The sequence below is a fragment of the Salvelinus alpinus genome, chromosome 8 (genome assembly GCF_045679555.1).
Source record: "Salvelinus alpinus chromosome 8, SLU_Salpinus.1, whole genome shotgun sequence".
NCBI lineage: Eukaryota > Metazoa > Chordata > Actinopteri > Salmoniformes > Salmonidae > Salvelinus > Salvelinus alpinus.
Window position 1 is genome coordinate 72,739,930 of NC_092093.1, and position 18,507 is coordinate 72,758,436.

The 18,507-nt window shown below is 41.8% G+C and overlaps 1 protein-coding gene across 1 annotated transcript in view; it reads left to right on the plus strand.

The window, feature by feature from the left end:
* Positions 1–213: 213 nt before the first annotated feature.
* The window catches only part of olfm3a (olfactomedin 3a), a 29,533-nt gene continuing 11,239 nt past the window's right edge, over positions 214–18,507 (plus strand). The window contains exons 1-2 of the mRNA XM_071414986.1: positions 214–575; positions 15,364–15,507. Coding sequence (XP_071271087.1) covers positions 507–575; positions 15,364–15,507 — 213 coding nt within the window. The 5' untranslated portion in view covers positions 214–506. The remainder of the gene's footprint in view (positions 576–15,363; positions 15,508–18,507) is intronic.

Below are 18,507 nucleotides of genomic sequence, written 5' to 3' on the forward strand. Positions count from 1 at the left end.
ACAGTCAACGCACATATTGTCTTGCTACAAGTGGTGTCATGTTTTGGTAGTGAAAGCTCCAACACATACTAGCCTATCACAGAGGAAGGTGTGTGTTTTGTAACTGTTGCCTGTTCTAATCTGTTGCCTATTCTCCGGGCACTGCGTGGGGAGTGGCAGGTCTTGGCACTGATCAACATCAATAAAAAAGTATTCCCAACACCCACACCAAATGATGTCATATCCGTTGTGCGACTCCCCTACAGCCTCGTCCTGTCTCGTTCCCTGGCATAAACTTTTCTCTGTGGTGTCACTGGTGTGTGTTGATCAGACCGGCGCGTTGGCTCTGCTTCACACAAGAGTCTTCGGAGCGTTGGGAATGAACGCGGATCTATCCGTCTTGTTCCATTGGAGCGCTCTGAACGGCGGTGGGCACAGCCAATACAGGCAGCGACGCGGACGCATTCCTGCAACGAGGGCTGCGCGTGAATAAAGCGAGAAAAGTGCAACTGTTCCCGATAGACAGAATGCGTGCTCTATTTAGTGTCCTGTACCCGGTGATTTCAATCACGGTCTTCGGATTATATCCGTCAATGGTGAGTTTCCCTCATTATTTTTGTCATGCGGTCTTTGCATGTTTCAGTGTCTGTGTTTCAGGATCTGCTGTCTTGTTCACAATTGCACCTGTATTAACATAGCATTGTGTAATTGAGGTAAAGAAAATACATCAAAACTGTTGCAAATGAGTTGATGTCCTCAATTATGCATTCTGCGTTTAATGGCATTCGATTTGTTTTTGGCTTTGCCTGCAATAACTGGAGAAACAGTGTCTGAAAATATTCAAAATATGTGACCATTCATAATATGAGTAAGTCGAGAAAATCTTTGTTTTAGAGTGATTGAGAATTATGGAATAACTCGCATTTGAGTCTCCTGAATGTTTGGAGAAAACAGTAGGCTCAAGCAGTGCATCCCTTTATGATGTTATGCATCAGAGCGCACCGGAGACAAACTTTACAGTGATAAAAAAAGCTTACTGCGGTATTTAAATACATCTCAAGAATTGAGGCATATATCCATTATGTATGCTACATCTAAACCAATCAACTGCCACAGTTTATGTATCTAGCTTTCCGTGAATTCCACATTAGGCTGCTCTATTGTCATCCCTTTCCCAGAGCATTTTGTTAGTAAACAAATACTTGCTTTGATAGTGAATCTGTGTAGTCTATGGAAGCTGTTTTCTTGTTTTATGTCGCATCTAAACCTTCACACACCATTCCCCTTGGGGCGTATTCAAGTCTTGGATTTTAGGTAAAAGAGTGACAGTTTGTTTTATCCCCTTCATGGATCATCTCTGTTAAAACTTCGGGCGAATAAGAAACGCGCTTGAACTATCGGGCACATGTTTGCCTGATCCTGTCTGTATGATGATGATAGGTGTGGAACGGTGTGGAGCTGTCCACTACTTCGTAGTGCTGAAACCATTCCCTCAACAATAGGGGGCGCGGGCGGTGAGTTCTATTTCATGTCGATTCCTGATCTCATTGAAAAATATCTATATTTTCTGCATCTCTAGAGCACCAATTTAATTTTCAACTGAGACACGTCTATGTATTACTCCATACATACATGTATGTTCCCATTAAACTATCATTTTATTCATAGCCTAATACAAGTGACTGTTAACTTTTGGATAGATTAAGGTACTGTATATAAGCCTTACTCAAACAAACATTTTCTGAAATATGCACCATGGGCCACGTTTTAATATGCCACTTAATATGGGCCTGTATATTAGTAAAAAAAAACATGGCGGAATTTACAGCAGGCCTAGTTGAATCATTTGATCGCAATTTTGTGACAGTCAGACCATTCTTTACCAAACCTCTAGCATCATTAAACAACCCAGGGTAATTTGATGATCTTCACCATCCTATGGCACCCCGCAGTGTGCCTAAGTCGATCCCGACACCCACAGAGAATTAAATATAGGCCTAAATATATTCATTCCCTTGTGATTGTGCGCCAGGCAACTAATTGTAATGTCGCTGATAAGGGTTGACAGATTCATGATTAAAACGATGCTGGGGAATTTGTGTTTTGATTGCAAATGATATTACCCACCTGGAGGACATATCGATAGCGGGTGATGGGACTTGATTAAAGATTGAAGGGGGCTAATATGCACGAGCGATGCACGCACTTGCATAAACACACACACACACACACACACACACACACACACACACACACACACACACACACACACACACACACACACACACACACACACACACACACACACACACACACACACACACACACACACACACACACACACACACACACACACACACACACAGCTGTCAGTGTCTCTCCGTATGTCTCTGTTTTCAAATGTTAATTGACTTATTAGCTGCACAATGTATTGAGACTAGAATACATCTTATTTAGGTGTAAGGCTGAATGAGATACATGTCTCTCGTGGTACATTAAATCTGTAGATAGGATCAGATGATTGTGTTTTGTCCCTTGAATGTATTTATTAGATATGACATTGGGTTCCTTCATTACACCACAATGTGAGAACATTATTTCATTTGAAAATTGAATGTGCAACTACGAAGGGACAGAAACTTGCCAACAGATGGTGATATTTTCCACAAAAAAAATGGATTATCTTCTGTTCCCTCGTAGACATGAAATATTCATTGTTCAGTTCAGGAGGCTTGGCTTGGCAAAGACTTCCATTCAAGCTGAATATGAGATGAGGATGCAGTCGAACAGAGAGGACAGGATACACCCACCTTAGGGATGAAAACCCTTGACATGCATCTCTCTCAGTCTCTTTCTCATGTCTCTCTCTGTCTCTCTGTATATGTCTTTCTGTCGGTCTGTTTCTGCCTCTCTGTCTCTCTTGCTCCCCCACTCCTATCTCTCTGTGAGTCAGCACCACAGCTCTCCATTTTCTTCTGAATTAAAGATGACACGCCTAACGATGTGACAACAAATCAAAACAAACCCACAGCAACACAGCGACAACAGTGTAAACACAACCATTAGTTATAATACATGTCAGTTTTCTCTGGGTCCTTGTCTTCAAAGCTCAGGGGTATTGGATCGGAAATAAAGAAAATAGTGCATTAGTTTGTTACACTGGGGATGGTATGCACTTAGCGTTGTTTACTCTTTATCCATTTCTTAGCCCTCTTTGTATTAGAGTTCTAACAAGATGAGAGTGACAAGCTAGTTGGGAATTTACCCAACATCTTTCACTGTGATGCTTTTTGACAATGTGAAAACTGGCCCTAATCACTGCTGTCTTTGTAGTGTGTGATGATGTGTGTGGGGTTGTTGTTGAAAATAAAAATCAAGCAATGCAGGGGATCACAGAAAGACATGTAGTATCCCCTCAGTGTCTCCCACTACATCTATCCATATTACTATCCATATTACTATCCATATTACTATCCATATTACTATCCATATTACTATCCATATTACTATCCATATTACTATCCATATTACTATCCATATTACTATCCATATTACTATCCATATTACTCACACAATTAAATAGATATACACTCCAGTCCATTGACAAATATGTGAAAATGATCCAATTCAAGGAAGTGGTATCACTCTCTAAATTAAAAATGTCACTTAATTCGACATAAGACTTTCTTTAGATTGCAGCTGTACATCCATCTGTGCGATTATGACTCTACGGACAATTCCAGACACAAACAGTCATCACATTATTACGGACACAGGCAGTACGTTCAGACCACCACCGACATAGCTATCTTATGTCTCTCTTCTTCCACACCCCCACTGTCAGACTATCACAGGCATAGCTATCCCTCTCTTCTCTCCTCCGTCCCTCCGTCCCTTATTAATTACAGTAATTGTGGCCCTGAGGGGTGATGCAGACAGTCCCCATATCAGACACATATCACTGCACAACACACAGGAGAGTGTGTGTGTGTGTGTGTGTGTGTGTGTGTGTGTGTGTGTGTGTGTGTGTGTGTGTGTGTGTGTGTGTGTGTGTGTGTGTGTGTGTGTGTGTGTGTGTGTGTGTGTGTGTGTGTGTGTGTGTGTGTGTGTGTGTGGGTGCGTGTGCGTGTGCGATGCAGACAGTCCACATATCAGACACATATCACTGCACACTACCAAAGGCCTATAACAGAGAAGAATAGATTAAAAGTTTTGGTCTCAGTAGACTTCCACTGTGCAGTAACAGCAAGCAAGATAATTATGTGGCAGGCTTGTCAATAGCTATCACTCAATATCACTCAATATCTCTTTGTGTTTCTTGTTACCATCATCATTAAATGCCACTAAATGTTAGTTGATTGTTTCCGGAAGGTTTACGTAGGTTGAACGTCTGTATGTGTGCTGTCTAAATGTACTGTACCTATTTATCAAGAAGTACTGCAGGTATTATGCAAAATCCTAATCCATGCAGAAAAGGGCAGTAAATAGTTCAGCTAGGTAATAGGATAGGAAAATGTCTCCACTTACCTGATGCTAATTTGAAGAGTCGTAACATATCACTCCAGAGTGTTAATACCATTAGTCAATTTCAGTCCTTTTATTGATTATCTTGCTTGTAACACCATGGATGCAGCAAATCTTGATAATACATTCTTTCACTTTACGTAAACCAGCCCTTATAAACATAACCACATAATGAGCCTCTATGGATGAATGAATGAATGAATGAATGAATCTTTTATTTTAAAGTCAAATCACCTTATTGGCGACCCATCCCTTATGGGATCAATTGACACATTAACGAACATTACAATGGTGCGTACAACGAGACCTCTGGTGTACTGCACAGTGCGCACCGCGTTAAAATAATAACAAATATCAACATGATAACAAGTAATGTTAGCCAAGCAATAACAATAACCTTCAAGCCTTCAAACTAAGAGATAATATTTGATCGCTCGCTCATTATCTTCCATTCATTGTGATTAAGACAAACACTGTGGCTGGCTGTTTCAAGTGATCCATTGCAGTACATTCACAGCAGGAAGATGTGAGTGTGAGAAGGATAATGATGTGGAGTAAAAAGAGGATGTCCGTGGAAGAATGTTTGAGACTGTGTGCTGCAGTATCTCTTATACACTCTCTCTCCATATATTCTTCTCTCTCTCTTTCTCTTTCTTTCTTTCTTTCTTTCTTTCTTTCTTTCTTTCTCTCTCTCTCTCTCTCCCTCTCTCTCTCTCTCTCTCTCTCTCTCTTTCTCTCTCTCTCTCTATACTTCTCTCTTTCTCTCTCTCCATATATTCCTCTCTCTCTCTCTCCATATTTTTTCTCTCTCTCTCTTTCTCTCCGTATATATCTCTCTTTTTCTTTCTCTCTCTCTCTTTCTCTCTCTCCATATATTTCTCTTTCTCTCTCCATATACTTCTCTCTCTCCATATATTTTTCTCTTTCTTTCTCTCTCTCTCTTTCTTTCTCTCTCTCCATATATTGATCCCTCATTCTCTCTTTCTTTCTCTCTGCATATATTTCTCTCTTTTTCTCTCTCTCTTTTTCTCTCTTTCCATATATTTCTCTTTCTCTCTCTTTTTCTCTTTATCTCTCCATATACTTCTCTCTCTCTGCATATATTTTTCTCTTTCTCTCTCTCTCTCTTTCTTTCTCTCTTTCTCCATATATTTATCCCTCTCTCTCTCTCTCTCTTTCTTTCTCTCTGCATATATTTCTCTCTTTCTCTCTCACCATATATTTATCTTTCTTTCTTTCTCTATCTTTCTTTCTCTCTCTTTCTCTCTCCATATATTTTTCTCTCTCTTATGTTTCTCTCTCTCTCTTTCTCTCTGCATATATTTCTCTCTTTCTCTCTCACCATATATTTATCTTTCTTTCTTTCTCTATCTTTCTTTCTCTCTCTCTCTCTCCATATATTTCTCTCTTTCTCTCTCTCTCTTTCTTTCTCTCTCCATATATTTCTCTCTATTTCTCTCTCTCCATATATTTCTCTCTCTTTCTCTTTCTCTTTCTCTCTCTTTCTCTTTCTCTTTCTCTGTCTCTATATATTTCTCTCTCTCTCTCCAAATTTTCTTCACTCTCTCTCTCTCTCTCTCTCTCTCTCTCTCTCTCTCTCTCTCTCTCTCTCTCTCTCTCTCTCTCTTCTCTTTCTTTCTCTCTCTCTCTCAATGTCTCTCTCTCTCTCTCGTTGACTCACACACCTTCTTCCCCGTCAGCACCAACACCAATCAGTCATGAATCAAAGCCTCCCTAACATCTCTCTTCCCTGTATATCTCTCATGTTCGCAGTGCTACACTGGTTGTTGTTGTTATGTTTGCAGGTCACCATTTGTCATTTTGAACCGTGGCTGACTTAAATGTCTGTCTCTATCTAGTTATGGAGATCTGTGCAGGCACACACATACACACACACACACAGCAACTCCGACTTCATCTTATCCACCATTAGAGCAGAAATGTTAACTCGTTTAAGGAGTATGATCATCAATTCCAAGACAGACATGTGCATTCCACTTCAGTTGCTCACAATATCTCATAGGTTTTATAGAGACAGTTTGATCGATTTAAGGTAAATGAATAGCGATGTGGGCTATTTTGTTGGCTTGTTTGTTCATCATCCTTTATACTGATAGGCCAGAGCTAGTTTAGTTTGTCATACTGTGTGTGTGTGTGTGTGTGTGTGTGTGTGTGTGTGTGTGTGTGTGTGTGTGTGTGTGTGTGTGTGTGTGTGTGTGTGTGTGTGTGTGTGTGTGTGTGTGTGTGTGTGTGTGTGTGTGTGTGTGTGTGTGTTTGATGCACACAGTCCCAATATCAGACATGTGTGTGTGCATGTGTGGGTGTGGATGAACGTGTGTGTGTGTTCAATCATTTTATCTCGGTTGCATCGTAGGGTTAACTTCAGACCACTACAATTCTAACTGAATGGATCTCAACCTCACTATCAACTGTCTGTGCATTTGTTTTTACCCTGCTGCGGGCGGTTAGGTGTTGAAGTTAGCTCTGCTTCAGGACACGTCTTGCATATTAAAGCTCCATTCAAACTGTACATCAAAGCAACACGGTTATGGGACAGAGTTCACACAAGTTTCATGCACAGTATTAAAAAACATTAATAGCAACATTTTTGTCTCACATACAACACTGTACAGTGTACAGTACCTGTCCAGCCAATACACAGTACAATCAAAATCTAATACAATTTTATTTGTCGCATGCTTCGTAAACAACAGGTGTGGACTAACTTTGAAATGCTTACTTACGGGTCCTTCCCAACAATGTAGAGAGAAGAAAATAGAGAAATAATATAAATGTAAAACACGTAATAATAAAGTAATAGTAGATACACAATGAGTAATGATAACTAGGGGTACCAGTACCGAGTCCATGTGCAGGAGTATGAGGTAATTGAGGTATAAACACTACAAATACAAAGTATGTGGACACCCCTTCAAATGAGTGGATTTAGCTATTTCATCCACACCCGTTGCTGACAGGTGTAAAATTGAGCACACAGCCATGCAATCTCCAAAGACAGACATTGGCAGTAGAATGGCCTTACTGAAGAACTCATTGACTTTTAAAGTGGCACCGTCATCGGATGCCACCTTTCCAACAAGTCAGTTCGTCAGATTTATGCCCTACTAGAGCTGCCCTGGTCAACTGTAAGTGCTGTTATTGTGAAGTGGAAAGGTCTAGGTGCAACAACGGCTCAGCCGCGAAGTGGTAGGCCACACTAGCTCACAGAACTGGACCGGCGAGTGCTGAAGCGCGTAGAGCTTAAAAATCGTCTGTCCTCGCCTCGGTTGTGACAGTCACTACCGAGTTCCAAACTGCCTCTGGAAGCAACGTCAGTTCGTCAGGAGCTTCATACAATGGGTTTCCATGGCCAAGCAGCCGCACACAAGCCTAAGACCACCATGCGCTATGCCAAACGTCGGCTGTAGTGGTGTAAAGCTCGCCGCCATTAGACTCTGGAGCATTGGAAAAGCGTTCTCTGGAGTAATGAATCATGCTTCACCATGTGGCAGTCCGACGGACGAATCTGGGTTTGGCGAATGCCAGGACAACACTGCCTTTTCATGGTTCGGGCTAGGCCCCTTAGTGAAGGGAAATCTTAACGCTACAGCATACAATGACATTCCAGATGATTCTGTACTTCCAACTTTGTGGCAACAGTTTGAGGAAGGCCCTTTCCTGTTTCAGCATGACAATGTCCCCGTGCACAAAGTGAGGTCCATACAGAAATGGTTTGTCGAGATTGGTGTGGAAGGACTTGACTGGCCTGCTCAGAGCCCTGACCTCAACCCCGTGGAACACCTTTGGGATGAATTGGAACACTGACTGCGAGCCAGGCCTAATCGCCCAACATCAGTGCCCGACTTCACTAATGCTCTTGTGGCTGAATGGAAGCAAGTCCCTGCAGCAATGTTCCAACATCTAGTGGAAAGCCTTCCCAGAAGAGAGGAGGCTGTTATAGCAGCAAAGTGGGGACCAACTCCCTATTAATATTCATGATTATGGAATGAGATTTTCGAAGAGCAGGTGTCTACATAATTTTGGTCATGTAGTGTATGTACATATAACTAGGAATAAAGTAACAGATAATAAACAGTAGCAGCAGCAGATGTGATTATTCAAAAAAGTGCAAAGAGGGTGACTTTCAGCCTCCCGAGGAGGAAGATGCATTGTTGTGCCCTGTTGAACTCTGTGTTGGTGTGTTTGGCCCATGATAGATCATTAGTGATTTGGACACCGAGGAACTTGAAGCTTTCGACCCGCTAAACTACAGCCCCATTGATGTGAATGGAGGCATGCTCTGCCCTCCATTTAATGGTGTCCATGATCAGCTGCTTTGTCTTGCTGACGTTGAGGGAGAGGTTGTTGTCCTGGCACCACACTGCCAGGTCTCTGACCTCCTTCTATAGGTGTTCTCGTCGTCGGTGATCAGGCCTACCAACGTTGTGTCTTTGGCAAACTTAATGATGGCCATGCAGTCGTGGGTGAACAGGGAGTACAGGAGGGGACTAAGCACTCACTTCTGAGAGGCCCCTGTGTTGAGGGTCAGCATGGCAGATGTGTTGTTAGCTACTCTCACCACCTGGGGGTGTCCCGTCAGGAAGTCCAGTATCCAGTTGCAGAGGGAGGTGTTTAGTCCCAGGGTCCATAGCTTAGTGATGAGCTTGGAGAGTGCAATGGTGTTGAACGCTGAGCTGTATTCAATGAACAGCATTCTCACGTAGGTGTTCCTTTTGTCCAAGTGGGAAAGGGCAGTGTGAAGTGGAGTAAATATTGCGTCCTCTGTGGATCTGTTGGGGCGGTATGCGAATTGGAGTGGGTCCAGGGTGTCTGGGGTGTTTGGTGGTGTTGTGAGCCATGACCAACCTTTCAAACCATTTCATCGCTACAGAACTGAGTGCTACGGGGCGATAGTCATTTAGACAGGTTACCTTGGTGTTCTTGGGCACAGGGACTATGGTGGTCTGCTTGAAACATGTAGGTATTACAGACTGGGTCAGGGAGAGGTTAAAAATGTCAGTGAAGGCACTTGCCAGCTGGACAACGCATGCCCTGGGGCCTTGTGAATGTTAACCAGTTTTAAGGTCTTACTCACGTCAGCTATGGAGAGCATGATCACACAGCCGACCGGAACAGCTGGTGCTCTCACGCATGGTTCAGTGTTGCTTGCCACGAGGGGAGCATAGAGGGCATTTAGCTTGTCTTGTAGGCTCGCGTCACAGGGCATCTCTAGCCTTTAGGTCAGTGCGGATGTTGCCTGTAATCCATGGCTTCTGGTTGGGATATGTAGTACCCTCACTGTGGGGATGACGTTGTCAATGCACTTATTAATGAATCTTGGCCATGTTCTGTTATAATCTCCACCCGGCACAGCCAGAATAGGACTGGCCACCCCTCATAGCCTGGTTCCTCTCTAGGTTTCTTCCAAAGTTTTGGCCTTTCTAGGGAGTTTTTCCTAGCCACCGTGCTTCTACACCTGCATTGCTTGCTGTTTGGGGTTTTAGGCTGGGTTTCTGTACAGCACTTTGAGATATCAGCTGATGTAAGAAGGGCTATATAAATACATTTGATTTGATGAATCCAGTGACTGATGTGGTAAACTCTTCAATGCCATCGGATGAGTCCCAGAACATATAACAGTAGGTGCTAGCGAAACATTCCTATAGCTTTGCATCCGCTTCATCTGACCACTTCTGTATAGAGCCCATCACTGGTACTTCCTGTTTGAGTTTTTGCTTGTAAGCAGGAATCAGTAGGATAGAGTTATGGTCAAATTTACCAAATGGAGGGCGAGGGAGAGTTTTGTATGCATCTCTGTGTGTGGAGTAGAGGTGATCTAAAGTTTTCTCACAGGTGACAAGTTGGTAGAAATGAGAAAAAATGGATTTCAGTTTTCCTGCATTAACATTTTCTTGTTAGCATATGGCCCTATAGAGCTTGTTGTGTGTGGTCTTAGTTCCAGCATTGGTTTGTCGTGGTAAATAGACAGCTACGAAAATTATGGATGAAAACTCACTTGGTAAATAGTTTGGTCTACAGCTTATTATGAGGTATTCTATCTCAGACGAGCAGAACCTCGAGACTTCCTTAATATTGGAGATCGCGAACCAGCTGTTGATAACAAAGAAACACACACCACCCCCCTTGAGCTTACCCGACGCTGCCATTCTGTCCTTCCGATGCACAGAAAAACCAGCTAGAATATTATTCATGTCCTTGTTCAGCCGTTACCGAGAAACATAGGAGATTACAGTTCTCCAGGTCCCGTTGATGGGATAGTTTCGAACTGAGCTTTTACAGTTTGTTCTCCAGTGATTGTACATTCACGAATAGAACAGGTAGTAGAGGTGGATTATTTACTCCGTAGTTTCATCAGGGTACGCGCACGTCGGCCTCTGTATCGCTGTCTCTTTCTCTTCCGAGTGTTGGGGATTAGGGCCTATGGTTCCAGGTCTCTGTAAGTTAGATAGAGAAGCATCTGCTACAAGGCTACATTGGTTTCACACAGAGATACACTCCAAAGGCTGGTCATTAATCATTCTCACAAAATACCATTCAGTGGAGCCATGGAGCCATCCCCAGTGGACCAGCACTGTTTTACCCCCTGCACAAGCATCTGTGGTTGTGTATTTCTCTCCCCCTTCTCTCTTTCCCTCTCTCTCTCTATTTCTCTTTAACCTCCTCTCTCACAGTCGTTCTCACCACACATCTCATGTTTGACACTCTCTCCATTTTTTCTCTCTCTCTCTTTCTCTCTCTCTCTCTCTCCCTCTCTAACCCGCTCTCTCCCATACCTTCGCTCTCACCACACATCTCATGTGGTGAAATTTGAAATTGTGTTTTTTACATTGGATAAAAGCAGAGACTCAGAGCTAGAAAATTGTATATCATACACTGCAGTTGAGGAGCAATGGGAAGGTAATTCTGCTTTGAAAACTTCTTATGGAAAGGGGGCAGCATTTTCACGTTTGGATGAAAAGCGTGCCCAGAGTAAACGGCCTGCTACTGAGTCCCAGTTGCTAATATATGTATATCATTAGTGTTTTTCGATAGAAAACACTCTCAGTTTCTAAAACTGTTTGAATGATGTCTGAGTATAACAGAACTCATATGGCAGGCAAAAACCTGAGAAAAAATCTAACCAGGAAGTGGGAAATCTGAGGTTGGTCGTGTTTCAACTCAGCCCCTATTGAAGATACAGGGGGATATGGTTCATGTTGCACTTCCTAAGGCTTCCACTAGATGTCAACAGTCTTTAGAACCTTCTCTGATGCTTCTACTGTGAAGTGGGGCCGAATGAGAGGGGAACGAGTCAGAGGTCTGCCAGCAGCCACGAGCTGGTCATGTGCATTCACATGAGAGGTAGCTCCCGTTCCATTTGCTTTTCTGAAGACAAAGGAATTCTCTGGTTGGAACATTATTGAAGATTTATGTTAAAAACATTCTAAAGATTGATTCTATACTTAGTTTGACATGTTTCTACGACCTGTAATATAACTTTTTGGACTTTTCGTCCGTACTTTCCGCTGGACTTGCACGCGCGTCGTGAGTTTGGATTTGTTAACCAAACGCGCTAACAAAAGGAGGTATTTGGACATAAATGATGAACTTTATGGAACAAACCAAACATTTATTGTGGAACTGGGATTCCTGGGAGTGCATTCTGACGAAGATCATCAAAGGTAAGTTAATATTTATAATGCTATTTCTGACATGTTGACTCCAACATGGCGGATATCTTCTTGGGTTGTGTTGGTCTCTGAGTGCCGTACTCAGATTATTGCATGGTTTGCTTTATCCGTAAAGTTTTTTTGAAATCTGACACAGCGGTTGCATTAAGGAGAAGCATATCTTTAAATCTGTGAATAACACTTGTATCTTTTATCAAATTCACGGGATGTTTTGGAGGCAAAGCCAAATGTAAACTGAGGTATAAATATGAACTTGATCGAACAAAACATACATGTATTGTGTAACATGTTGTCCCGGGAGTGTCATCTGATGAAGAATATCAAAGGTTAGTGATTCATTTTATCAATATTTCAGCTTTTTGTGACTCCTCTCTTTGGTTGGAAAATCGCTGTATGCTTTCTGTGACTAGTTGCTGACCTAACATAATGATATGTTCTGCTTTCGCCGAAAAGCTTTTTTGATATCGAACACTGTGGTTGGATTAACGAGAATTTTATTGTTAAAATGGTGTCTAATACTTGTATGTTTGAGAAAATAGAATTATGAGATTTCTGTTGATTGAATTTGGCGCCCTGCAATTTCATTGGCTGTTGGCGAGACGTTTCGCCAGCGGAACGGGGTTATTAATATGCATATCCTAGCTTCTGGGCCTGAGTAGCAGGCAGTTTACTTTGGGTACGCTTTTCATCCGGATGTGAAAATGCTGCCCCCTAGCCCAAAGTTAATCAACTTCTAACCCCACTTTTGAGAAAATGGCCCGGGATTGTTTTTAGTATACACTCATCAAGCATCATTCACACCCTCTGAAGTCTTTTCCCCACCCATCTCTTTAAGGATTCACAGTGTAGTAACCAACCAAAGATTAACAACCAAGACTAAAAATTGTAAAGTAGTAGCAAAAGATAGTAATATAAATAAACTGTATATAGTCTTTGGTATATAGACTTTGGTGCAGGTCATGTTGTTCTTCACATTACCGTCTCTGGTAAACACACACGATATCAAATAAAATCTAAGTTGATTTGTCACATGCACAGGATACAGAAGGTGTAAACGGTAGAGTGAAATGGTTACTTGAATAGTGGAGTCTTTTGTTTAGACATTTAGCTAGCTATCTAAACAATGAGCCATAATCCAACTCTAATACCACATTCAAAACAACTGGGAACTAGGAAATCTCCAACTTCCGACTTCAGTGTGTTCAAAACAACTTGGAACTCAGAAAAAAACTAGCTCTGACTGGGAAAAATCGATTTATCGTTCATCCAACTCGGAATTCCAACTCGGGAACATGGGCCGCTTTCTAGTGCTCTGACTTTCTGACCTGAAAATCACTGACGTCATGATTTGACCTGGTATTTTTCAGAGTTCCCAGTTGTTTTGAACGTGGCAATACACCCATACATGAATCTGCAGGTAGCTAAAGCTAACCAACTAGGTTTTATATTAACTAGCTAACTAACATTAGGCTATAACTAGCAATGCACATGACTTCCTGAGATACTAATAATATTACTACACAGATCATACACGTAACATTAGCTAGCGAGCCAGCCAGCTAACATTAGCTAGCTAGCTAACAGTACACTTTTGAACTTGCAATGACTACTTTCTGACTAAATTAGAAATGTATAATACTGAAAATGTAGCTGGACTCTTACCTGCATACATGGATGAACGCTTCTCCCTCTCTGTCATGGATGCCATGGTTGCCCTTAATATAAAGATGTAATCCAGAGACAGGTGTTTTATACAACAGCCGTCTTTCTGTGTTCTCTTTTTGGACTCTCTCCGCATTTACCTAAATCAAGGATTTCCTAATTGTCTGATTCATTTTCAGTCAGAGAGAATCAGCATTGCACGATCATCCTCCAGAAAGTAGTCCATCACAAATGTTGTTGTTTTTAAGCTTGTCAATAGCTTTTTTTAAGCTTGTCAATAGCGCTATAAACTTCAGCGCAGCAACGTTGAGAGTAGAAGCAAAACGTTTTCAGTTCTTCATTATATCTTAACAAATAGTCGAAAGGATTATCCACACTCATTTTATAGAGAGATGCATGCTACACAACAGAACAATCCGAACTCATCTCTTGGCATGTCCAGCCCATCCATTATCTCAGCCAATCATAGCTAGCGGGAAGGTACTTGTATTTTTCCATGGATAAACCAACTAGGCTCATAATTTTCTTTGTATGTACAGATGGCATACACGTTTGTTATTAAGGCACATGAAAGTTCACATGTTCCAGAAGGCATTTCTGCAACAACAAGTTAAAATGCCTCTCCTGTGAAGTAGTGACGTGTGGCATACGCCAAGTTTCTTGAAATGGGTCACTCATGTTCGACTCTCCATCTCTCTCCCTTTCATTTTCTCTGTTCCTGGCTCTCTCTCTTTCTATCTCTCTCTCTCTGAAGTGAAACAGCAACAGAAATATGAGTTTATAGTTCAGCCTTGAATGGGAAGGTTGTCAGAGAGTTGCACTTTTAAAGGAATGGAGAAAAATAAAACACGTAGCGGTGTGATTGGCTGTATTCAAGGCTCTGGTTACAGAGGCAGAAAGAACTTGTTTGAATATAGAGTGGCCTTGATGACAGCTTTGCACACTATTGTCATTCTCTGAACCAGCTTCACCTGGAATGCAAAGGGTGGCTACTTTGAAAAATCTTAAATCTTAAATATATTTTGATTTGTTTAACACTTTTTTGCGTACTACATGATTCTACAAAAGTGTTATTTCATAGTTGTGATGTCTTCACTATTATTCTACAATGTAGAAAATAGTAAAAATAAAGAAAATCCCTTGAATGAGTAGGTGTGTCCAAACTTTTGAATGGTATTGTATATATCTGTCACTTTATATCAGTGGTTCCCAACCTTTTTCGGTTACTGTACAACCAACTGAATTTTGCTCTTCTGGAGTACCCCTGATGTACCCGCTCATGTGCATTTTGCCAGTAAGCCTATGGTCTCATGAGTCTTCTCAAGTACCACCTGTGGATAGGCCCCCCCAGGAGTCCTTGTTCCCCTGGTTGGAACCACTGCTTTCTATCACTAGCTATATGATAATCTAGCTACCAGCTCACATTGAAAAATGTTGTCTGTCGTCCAACGGCATTTACCCACATCAAGGATTCCCTTCACCAATATTTTCCTGTGTGTGCGTGTAGACAATTGGGCCTAAGGAGGGTTGGCAGGTGTACAGCTCTGCCCAGGATGCCGATGGTCGGTGTATCTGCACGGTGGTGGCACCTGAACAGAACCTCTGCTCCAGAGATGCCAAGGGAAGACAGCTCCGCCAGCTACTGGAGAAGGTACCCCGCAAACATGCATGCACTCATGCACTCACTCACTCACTCACTCACTCACTCAATCACACACACACACACACACACACACACACACACACACACACACACACACACACACACACACACACACACACACACACACACACACACACACACACACACACACACACACACACACACACACACACACACACACACACACACACACACACACACACACACACACACACACACTAATACAAACTACCCCTTAGTCTTTTTTATCGTCCTCCCTTTGTCTCTCTCCCTCTCTCTTTCTCTCTCGCTCACCTTTTCTCTCTCCCTCCCTTTCTCTCCCTCTCTCTTTCTCGTTCTCCCTCCGTCTCTCTCCCTCTCTCTTTCTCGTTCTCCCTCCGTCTGTCTCTCTCCCTCTCTCTTTCTCTCGGTCCTCTGCTTTCACCCTTTTAGCTCTTTCCAGGAATCAGCTGACCTTCATCGGATGTGTCAGATGAACACATAACACCTACCATAGAATGAACACACAACACCTACCATAGAATGAACACACAACACCTACTATACAATTAATATAGGTGTGTGTGTTCAAAACGGTGTGATTAGTAATGCTTATTTAGAACGTCCAGTTTTCATTGACACAACAGTCAGCATTTGAGCTGGCCATACTGTTTTTTCACAAAAGCATTTTGCACAAACACAGTCCTTACAAAGTTATGTCCTGAATGTGACCAGTTTATTTTTGGATGCAATGTTCAGACATTCACAGAAGTATCTACAGCATAACACAATCATCCAAACTGGAAAATGTGGGCTAAATTAGTCCTAGCACTAACTGAGGAAAGATTGATGTAACTCAAGGCAGAACATACCTCAATTCTGTTGTTAGAAAATAAAACTTGTTTGAAAATAATTAGAAATTGACAAGTTGAAACATACTGTAGCCTATTGATAATTAGCAAGCAGCGAGTGTTAACTGTCCTGTTGCGTAACAATCACATTTTGGAACAGTGAGTGCATTCTGACATCATGTGCATAAAACAACTCACGCTGGGGGCGACCGTTAGAGATATTTGGATCTCACGCATGAAAAGGTTAAAACAAAAACCTCAGAAACGACTTTCTATCCCTGGATTCAAACATGCAATGTTCGGCAAGATGCTTGCCCATCCTCCATCCCTGTCCACAACGCCCTAGCAAAACCGAAACCTACTTGAAGGTAACAGCGCTCACTGTTGCCCCTAGTGGACAGTTTCCAACTCATCTCCCGACATCCTCAGACATGGATGGACGTTGAATACTGACTTGTATTACAGGTGACCTGGCTGCAATTAACATACAACACCTACCATATAATTAACGCACAACACCTATCATAGAATCAACACACAACACCTAACATAGAATCACCTAGAAGCAAAGTTACAGCACTCGGCAACATCTTAGGAACACCTGTTGTGATAGGGTTAAAAGTCACGGTACACTACAAAGGGAGTTTTATCTTTTTACAGTGAAAGATCCCTTATAAAAGATGCTGTGTGTATTAAGTGCTGGAACCCAGTATACACAGTTATCTTCTTCACTCTGAAGTGATCTATCATACACATTACTGGACCTCTGCGATGCCAGCGCATAAGTAGAGTGATTTAAGAGAATGTCATTTATACCTGTGTGTGTGTGATGAATGGCTAGGTTGTTAATCATATGGGAGGAGAAGCTAATCGTATTATTAATATGCAGATGTAGGCATCATTTTGTATCTGTTGCTGTCTGTTGAGGAGGATCGTGTTGTTAACTTGTGATTCATGTTTTTCAATGCTTCAACATGGTATAAATATAAGAAAAGTAAGGCACAGATGGATAAATTCTTGAATATTATTATTTAATTTTTTTCAACATCCATTTCATGTGTAGGGATATATGTTTAAATAGAGTTTTCAAACAGGTCTGAATTCCAACTTTTCCTGAGATGTGTGTATGTACTTTCACATACATGACAGTTTTTTTTTTTTACAATCGCTAACATCCTTTTGTCCAATCTGTCGTCACATTTCCAAAACTCTAAACACAATTAGCACAACATCCATCTGTTGTACACCATCCCATTAACACAAGTCATGTTGTTTTCACAGAATATGCAGTCAATTAACAGGTTTCTAAAATGCTTATATTTTCTTTACATACAAGCTTACCCAATACCAAAATGATGGATCTTTCTTGTCTTATTTACAAATGCTTGCACACAGCATGCCAGAAATGAAAACCTAATGTTCAAAACCTTAAATATAGTATAAAGCCTCTACTTCTGCAACAACAGCAGCTCAAAAGCTGTATTGAAACAGCTGATAAGCATTTTTGAATGAACAGATCATTGAAACATTGAAATATCTGATTTACTGTAAGTTGTGTAAAATACACCAACCACAGCTGATTCCAATCTCAATCGGAGACATAGCAAGGTGTTTGGAGTTCTTTCAATTACATGGACATACACAGTTAAAAAGGGGACTCTTTGGATTGATTTTGTTCAATGTGGATACAGAACAACACAGAGGAGCAGAGAGAGAAAAAATAATGTCTGGACAAGGAAGAGGCGTAGTTGGACCAGGGAGAGAAGTAGCTGGACCAGGCAGAGGAGTAGTTGGACCATGACAAGGGAAAAGGAGAGGTAGGGGGAGAGGAGTAAGAATGCGTGGTGGTGTTCAAAGGAGAGTAAGAGCTGTTGTCACTGATGAAATAAGAGCCACCATCATAGACCATGTGATAAACCATGGTCTATCACTGAGAGAGACTGGTGAAAGAGTCCAGTCTAATAGCATGGTCTATCACTGAGAGAGACTGGTGAAAGAGTCCAGCCTAATTCCATGGTCTATCACTGAGAGAGGCTGGTGAAAGAGTCCAGTCTAATACCATGGTCTATCACTGAGAGAGGCTGGTGAAAGAGTCCAGCCTAATACCATGGTCTATCACTGAGAGACTGGTGAAAGAGTCCAGCCTAATACCATGGTC